Below are 8,538 nucleotides of genomic sequence, written 5' to 3'. Positions count from 1 at the left end.
AAAGTACAAATTAACTCCAAACGCAGCAATTATAGCCAGATACTTAGGCAAAGCTGATTTATTTTCACTTAAAAAAAATTTGTTTTTTGTTTCCTTATGCGCTTTATTTTTTTTCACTGTTTCAATCAATGATTACCCATTCTGGGACACCCTGTATAAACAATTCTCTTTATTCGGGTTAGTATTTTATTTCATGTTAGAAAAATGTTAGTTTCTGTTGGCGCGACTACAAATCGACTTTCCCGTATAGCGGACGGACGACTGTAGGGGGAGCTTCAGACCATGGGATGACCTTTGTGTGCCAGTGGTTTAGGTCTCCGGGAATGCGATGAGGTAGTAGTTCTATTAAGGGGCAATGCAATACCTATTGACCGGCGCGCGTCGGAGCGCACTTGCACGGCCGTAAAGAAAATAGTACCTATTTAATAAAATACTATTTTATAAAATACGGGCATGAACTGTTAATAAACAGTTTAGTCGTAATTGCTTACAACTGATTAACTGACATTGCAATCCGGACGGATGCGCGAGTATGCGTCGGAAGCCGGTCGTCTCCGAGCGTATTCCAGCATTTCCAGCGCATTTTTGACCGAACGGACGCTGCGCGCCGACTCGTGCCGGTCAATGTGAATCCTGCCTTATGATTAGTAGTTGCCTAGATTTTTGGCGGTATCTGAAACTAAGTAACTGAAACGGTTACTAACTAGTAGGTAATATTACTTCAATTCTAACTAGTCGTTGAAAAAGCTATCAATTATTTCCATCGTAAAACAAGCAGGCTTTAACGATGTAATAATTGGCAATTAACTTCTCTAATCTCCCTTCGTTTCTTTTCCCAATTAGTGGCAGAATTGTTCCGTAGACCCTACCATGTGGGCTGGTGGGGTTTTGTTTTTAACGATATGGATAGTTGGGGTAAGATGTTATTATTATTTTAGCTTTTAGAAGGTATGTTTTCACTACTGGTTTTCTCGGAACCGCTGTTAACACCCATTACCCAAATTGACCCAACGAAAATTGGTAACTGCAAAATGTTTACTGTTTTACAAACACAGTTAGGCACAACCTAAAAAGCTTTCATCATCATCATTTCAGCCACAGGACGTCCACTGCTGAACATAGGCCTCCCCCAATGACTTCCACATCGCACGGTTGGTAGCGGCCTGCATCGAGCGCCTTCCTGCTACCTTTATCAGGTCGTCGGTCCACCTTGTGGGTGGACGTCCCACGCTGCTTTTTCTGGCAGCTTTATCTGGCTTTAAAAAGCAGTAACAAGAGTGGAAAAAAGTATGAGAATCGCAAGTCTACAGACAGAATAAGATACTTCATCATTGGTAAAGAACCTCATCCTCGAGGGAATCAGGATCATTTAGATGCTCTCCCTCTGCATCCTTTGATTCATTATTTTACTTCTCACATCTCGTGTATCTCAACTGCCAGAGCGATGCGTCCCGATCCCACTACAACAACCAGTCGGCGCACGAGCTGACGCCGCCGCCGGACGAAATCGCGCCGATGCTGCCCGACGAAGGGTTCCAGGGGTCCACCGTCATCGCCGGCATGAGGCCAGACAGCTTCGGCCAGTTCTTTAACTTCTTGGACGGAGACAGCTTTGGCATAGGTGGGGTTTAAGCTATATCTGGTGGTGGCAGAATTGACGCCACCATACTTTAGTGAGGTAACATCATGCGCGTATGAATGCAGTTCTATTTCTTTTAAAAATAATGGAATGTTTTCTTTGAATTTTCTATCTACAGTACTTATTAAGAGTACTTTCCCTCCAAGTGGCATTACAAAATGCCACCCTGTATAAAACTCCCAAAATATTTAGCTTACCAAAACGGGTGGTCAAAAGTTATACCTTAGGGCAGCCGATTAAAATGATCTTAACCGAAATCCAAGTTTAACCGTCATGTTTGCCAGGCCCAATGCACGAATTCGTCTACGGCTGGCAAGCCATAGTGAACACTATGAGTATGAAGAACAACGTCGAGGTTCGCAAGCGAGCCGGCTTGCAGCGCTTCGCCCTAGCAGGCATCAATGGTATTACCCTCGTCTCCCATATTGGAGTGACGGAGATCATGATCAATGGGACAAGGACGTACTGTTTCGGAGGCGCCTCAAGGCCACCTGGCCGAAGGAGTGTTATTTGCAAGGTAAGGTTTCACTGGGTTAGAGAGAGGTGCTTTGAGCCATAATACAGGATGTCCCTTGAAGCATGGATCAAACAAAAGGATTGATTCTATGGCTCAAATGCAACAACTTTCGTCAAGAAAAAATTTTTAAGCATTTTAGGTCAAAATTCGGAAAAAGTTATAAAAACTAAAATATCAATTAAAAAATAGCTCACTAAGGGTCAAATGGGTGAACTTGTATTATCAAAATGACCTTACCTATACCTACACCCACGAAGTTGTTAACAGTCGTTCTCTAAAATGTTGAGCATTCTATTTAGTTATAATGCGAATGCGCCCTAATTGATAATTAAATTAGGTATTCGAATTTTATACAAACAGCTAAGAATTTTGATTTCAGGGTGCGATGTATCAAGAAGCTAGATTCACATGCAAAGTGCCGTATCTGCGGTATCCCACAGTTCTGGGGTACAAATATTGCATTGAAAAGTATGCTGCAGTGGCGACCCTTGATGGCTCATACAAAAGTAATAATTCAATTAACTCATTACTCTCACGGTAAATAATTTTATTAATTGATGGATGCATAAATTTAATTATTTTCAGCCACGTATTGTGCTCGCGGAGAATCCGTACCAAAGTTTCATTACGACTACATCTGCGAACGACGCGACATCAAAATAAAACGAATTAATTTAACGGACCCCAATGAAAGGTTCAATATTCGAAACCCGGTCGTGCGCAGAGCAGAATATTATAGAGCCCCGTATGATATTCTGAAGGCTTGTCCAGATTGGTAAGTACAATTAAGTAACTAGGTAATTAGATTTTTTAAAATAAATGATTGTCTATATTTTTATCAGACACTGTTGCTCCGAGTGTGCGATCTGGAGCCTAAACTAGGGCCACCCTGTATTTCAGGCCGCAAAAGGCATTTCAATTAAGTTAAATAAGTTATCAAAACCGGCAAGATATTATTTTATAACTAGAAACAATTTAATGCTTACTTATTTGGTATTAATGTAAAAAGTAAAAAAAAAACACTGTGAAACAAGCCAAAAGCTTAGCATAACTTGGAACTGTTTTAAATCTTTTGGCTGGTAAGTATCAAATGATTTTATAACATTAAAGAAGTTACTATTTAATAGGTTAGTTTAAAATATAGGTAGGTAAAGTCGCGTCGTTATTAAAAGTTTTATTTTCAAAAAGGTACGGTTGCCACTTGCGCATTTCTCCAGAAGATCTGGAAGTAGAAGTGCCTCCCGGCCTGATGGATGCCAATGAGACTGCTTTCGTGGGGAGTGGAGGAAGATATTGGCTTTCCTTATATTATACTCAGGTGAGTAAGTACTCGTATGAAGACGTAGCGTGGGTAGGCCTCCCACTAGTAGACCGACGATCTGGTGAAGGTCGCGGGAGGCGCCTGGATTCGAGCGGCGCAGGACCGGTCTTCTTGAGGGAGGCTTTTGTCCAGCTTTGGACGTCTTTCGGCTGAAACGAACTAGTAAGTAGGTACTCGCATTTTTTCCGATTTCACCTATGCATGCATAGTGGTGTCCCAAAATTAGCAAGTTGCATTAATTTTTGAAAATATGATCAATTTTAGTCATTAATCCATAAGAGTTGGATGAGTTTAGAAAATATTTTTAAAATGAAGTTAATACTAGGATTTAAGCCCATCTACCCTCAATATAAGTGTGCCGTGCTAATTTTAGGACATCCTGTAAAACTAGAAAGTACCTACCTACCTGATACCTACGCATTTGTATTTCAGCTGTCTACGTATGCAGTTTATTTCCAGGCCCACGGAGAGTATCCGTGGCAATCGAACCGGCCAATTGTGTCCATTGACAAAGGTGACTGGTCAATCGAATCTTCAATCACATCGTGGGTCGAATCACGAAAAGGCGTATCTAACAAAATGGCGATATTGAGTTAAACACACCATGTTATTAAAAAACATGCATTTTATAACCTCACAAAAGATCGTCACTGAATTATTTTTCAGGAAGCCAGTATTGACAGGTAAAAAGGGCCCGAAATGCATTTTTTCATACTTCAAATTAAGCGTTGCTCCTGTAAAATTGATAAAAATCAGTTACGCCTTTTCGTGATTCGACACACGACATGCTCAATTTCTCTCATTAAGTAAGTGCGTCGTATTAACTCGACTTCGTTTTAGGTGGCATATGGGAGCAGCTCCTGAAGGCCAATATTGGTCCAGACATGAATCTGCATTACAATTTGAATGGAATTTACAATAGATTCCCAGGTGCAGCCCCGGTTGCGCCTGATCTGATGAGAAATGATGGCCAGGTAAGACGAACAAATTACCCCGAATACGTAAGAATCATGATTACTTATTAACTATCTATTATTAGGAACAAGTTCATCATCACAACTTTTGCCCTGTCCTGCGATGACCAGACTCCACAAACATGGAAACATCTCTTAACACAGTGCCCTAGATTTGCTTCAGCCCGATATAACCATGAAATACTAATCAAATAATAATAATGCATCCCGCTTGCTAAAACCCTAAACCTAAACCGGGTTAGTCCCAACGGCCCCGGTGGATCTGCCCCGTCAACGGGGTGGATGGGAAAAAGTGTTTCAACGTCCCCGGTAGTCATAGTCTTAGCGTTCAACGGGGTGGTTGGAACACATCAAGTGTCAACCACCCCGGTATATCGTTTAACGGGGCGGAAGGATCAAATCAGGTTTCAACCACCCCGGTATTTCACTAATCGTGGCGGATGACACAGATCTAAAAGGTTCCACCTCGGTATTGCATACCAAAAATAAAACCTGTTAATAAAATAAAAAATAATAATATGTAAATAATAATCAGTTTTATTTAACAGTCATTGTTTAAAAAATCTTCAGCATAAAAAAGTAAGTTTAATTGTCACAAAATATTATGGTCATAAACTTAAAGATTACTTTTAGAATCACAGATGCGCAATTGCATTAATCAGTCAATATTAATAACACTCTAATAGTCTAATGTGATAAAAAGTAACTCTAAAACTCCTCACTAACAAATAGTAACAAGGAAATCTAAAATTGTTACAAAATACAGTGTGAGTCACGTTAAAGTGTACATATGAAAATAGATAAAACTAGACCTATTTTTATCGACAAAAAAGAGGTCAAAAAATTTTGAGAATTTTTTGTTTAGTTTCTTATAGAATTTTTTTTCTTCCAATTACTTATTGTAAAGAAAACGTAATAACTTTTAAACTAAGCGGTATATCCTGATAAAATAAAAACAGTAATAATGCTAAATAACAGGTGATACTAAAAAAATACTTCAAATACACAAAAAAGGCCAACAAATAATAAAAAATGATACTTTTTGAAAAAAAATCTGCTTTTAAATTCGTGTTTTTGTGGTTATTTGATAAATTTCTCCAAAAAATGCCTCTATAACCGGTGGTTTTTATTACTTTGTATTATTCTCTATCGTATTACCTTTGTAAAACCAAAAATCGCATGTCTATATCCCTATCACAACATTTGCTATGATCGTGACCCGTTTTTTTTACAGACTACCTGCTATTAAAAAATTGATTTTGAGGCAAATGAGGCAGTACAGCACACTTGACAAAATCAAATTTTTAACGGTTGGTGGTACATAGCTGCCCAGAGCCCTGACGATGGAAAAAGCAAGCTTTTCCGCAAATGCTCAGTCAGTGGTTACGAGACGAGTTTATTCCAATCTGGTGCGTATTTGGAGAGAGACACCGGTCTACTAATATGCTTGAGGCATGACATGGCACAAAAAGCTTAATAAAACAATAAAAAAAAAGCAACCGAATATCATAGAGTTGTTAAACACACTGCTCAGCGACGCCTCCTATTATGAAGTGATTTCAAAACAAGTAGAAAATCTGTCAGCATCTCAACAGTGTAAACGTTTACAGGAGTCTTATTATTAATTTCGCATCTGTGATTCTAAAAGTAATCTTTAAGTTTATGACCATAATATTTTGTGACAGTTAAACTTACTTTTATTGTTAATCAACAACTGATTAATGTAACTAAATAAATGAAATAAATAAATAAATATCCTTAGACATTTTACACTGCGCTTCTAGTCCAAACTAAGCAAAGATTGTACCATGGGTACTAGACAACGGATATAAACATACTTAAATACTTTTTTTTTGTAAATACATACTTATTATACGTAGAAACTAACCCCTACACACCCAGTCCAATACAAACAAATAAAAAATACGTATCTATGATTCTTAAATAATAATATTTTGTAACAATATTAGAGTTACTTTTTATCACATTAGACTATTAGTGTGTTATAAATATTGACTGATTAATGCAATTGCGCATCTGTGATTTTAAACGTAATCTATAGGTTTATGACCATTATATTTTGTGACAATTAAACTTACTTTTATGCTGAAGATTTTTTAAACAGTGTTAAATAAAACTGATTATTATTTACATATTATTATTTTTTATTTTATTAACAGGTTTTATTTTCGGTATGCAATACCGAGGTGGAACCTTTTAGATCTGTGTCATCCGCCACGATTAGTGAAATACCGGGGTGGTTGAAACTTGATTTGATCCATCCGCCCCGTTAAACGATATACCGGGGTGGTTGACACTTGATGTGTTCCAACCACCCCGTTGAACGCTAAGACTATGACTACCGGGGACGTTGAAACACTTTTTCCCATCCACCCCGTTGACGGGGCAGACCCACCGGGGCCGTTGGGACTAACCCAATAAAACCCATATAATTTACAAGACATAAGTAATAAGAAAAGAAGACACAGCAAAAAGCTTCAAAGCCTACATTACCCATAGTCGATCACCTAAAAGAATTTAATAACGTCCGTATTCACAAACGATCCTTGCTTAAGTGAATCAGCAAATCGAACGCACAGCGTTGAATGGAGCTCTGTGATTGGTTCGTGTGTCACCCTGTGCGTCCACGCGCACTGGGAGACATAGTAATGTTTGTGAATACGAGCGTAACAAATTACAATCATCATAATTCACAAACTAAATCATTGCACTACAAATGGAGTACTCCACTAGCTTCCATCCATTGCATGTGTATCTCAATAACACTCACTAACAAAAAAAAACTTTTGCCCTGTTAGGTTCAACCAGCCAACTTTAGAACTGACACACGCGACCCGGGGGGCGAGGATATCCTCCTTGCGAATCCACATAATGCAGATCCTGGGAACATTATCTAATGGCAAAATAACAAGGGTATGTACATTGTACATAACTAAAGCCCAGTCCGTGAGCACGTAGAATTTTGTCCAATGACCCCTAGCTACCCATCCTTATCGCTCGCGCGTAATTATATTGCTGTCGCGACTGTGCGACTGGCACCCGCAGTGAGTGTGCGAGCGCGATAGCAACATAATTACGCGCGAGCGATAAGGATGGGTAGCTTGGGGTCATTGAACAAAATTGTACGTGCTCACGGACCAGACTTTTTTTTTACAATAATTTCTACTTTATTATTATTCCGATGCAGATGTGATAGGTTACATTCTCAATACGTATATTTTTGATTACAGGTGATGCAGGTCTTCGTGGTTTCAGGTCATCTAATTCTGATAGAAAGAAACATTTGTAATTAAACACGAATAAAATTATTGACTGATTGGTTCTTACTTATTTAAGAAAATACTTACCTACCTGTTCTTAATAAAACTTAAAGGTTCGCTGCACGCCGGCTGATCGCCTGTGATCGCGTTGGTTTGGCCGAACCTTTAGTGTTTATCAAATTATTGTTACATGATACTCGTAATCATGATAAAGGATCCTAGTAACTATACTATTAATAACTTATACTATTAATAATTACTATTAATTTTATAAGGACTATCTTTGGCAACTATTAGAGTGAGACCAGTGAAACTCGATTCGGCGATTCAAGATTCGATTCTCTGGAGACACAACTTTTTTGTTATATTAGTTTGGTTAACAAATTGCAGGTGTGATTGATGAGCCGGACAGTCGTCGTAGCATGGGTTGTAGCATTCCATTGTTAGGAGCTTAGTGTGTGTGACCTAGTAACAGTGACGGTAACGGCTCGGAAATGTGTCTTCTTACTAAAATTACGCATTAAAAAAAGCTCAAAGTAGCGCAGCGTGCTCGGGAGAGGATCATTAGCTCGGTGTTTCTTTACGATCCGTAAACGAACTCAAGTCACTAACATAGCCTGACGCATTAGTAAGCTGAAGTGGCAATAGGCAGGGAACATAGTACGCAGAACAGCAAGGTTTTGGAAAACAGCAGGAAGGCGCTGGATGCAGGCCGCTATCAACCGGTCAATATGAAAGACTGAAATGATGATTGTAAGTATTAGAATAAATTTTTTTTCTTTCATTCTATCTATAGGTACCTACTT

General features: G+C 38.7%; 1 protein-coding gene across 1 annotated transcript; it reads left to right on the top strand.

Annotated features, from left to right (window-relative positions):
* Positions 1-870: 870 nt before the first annotated feature.
* On the top strand, positions 871-7,792 carry LOC135087003 (uncharacterized). The gene is made up of 10 exons (XM_063981860.1): positions 871-915; positions 1,441-1,621; positions 1,924-2,156; positions 2,536-2,662; positions 2,742-2,931; positions 3,345-3,474; positions 3,910-3,991; positions 4,318-4,451; positions 7,271-7,385; positions 7,703-7,792. The coding sequence occupies exons 1-9, from the start codon at positions 871-873 to the stop codon at positions 7,367-7,369; spliced, it is 1,221 nt and encodes a 406-aa protein (XP_063837930.1). The 3' UTR covers positions 7,370-7,385; positions 7,703-7,792.
* Positions 7,793-8,538: the final 746 nt, after the last annotated feature.

Source organism: Ostrinia nubilalis, chromosome Z (assembly GCF_963855985.1).
Source record: "Ostrinia nubilalis chromosome Z, ilOstNubi1.1, whole genome shotgun sequence".
In the NCBI taxonomy this organism is placed as follows: Eukaryota; Metazoa; Arthropoda; class Insecta; order Lepidoptera; family Crambidae; genus Ostrinia; species Ostrinia nubilalis.
Note: the sequence above shows the minus strand (reverse complement) of the source record. Positions and strands in the feature narration are given on the sequence as shown.

Coding starts and splice junctions, on each gene's coding strand:
- LOC135087003 (XM_063981860.1), top strand. CDS start 871: ATGTGGGCTGGTGGGGTTTTGTTTTTAACGATATGGATAGTTGGG. Junction 1,622..1,923: donor CGGAGACAGCTTTGGCATAG/GTGGGGTTTAAG, acceptor CATGTTTGCCAG/GCCCAATGCACGAATTCGTC. Junction 2,932..3,344: donor CTGAAGGCTTGTCCAGATTG/GTAAGTACAATT, acceptor ATTTTCAAAAAG/GTACGGTTGCCACTTGCGCA.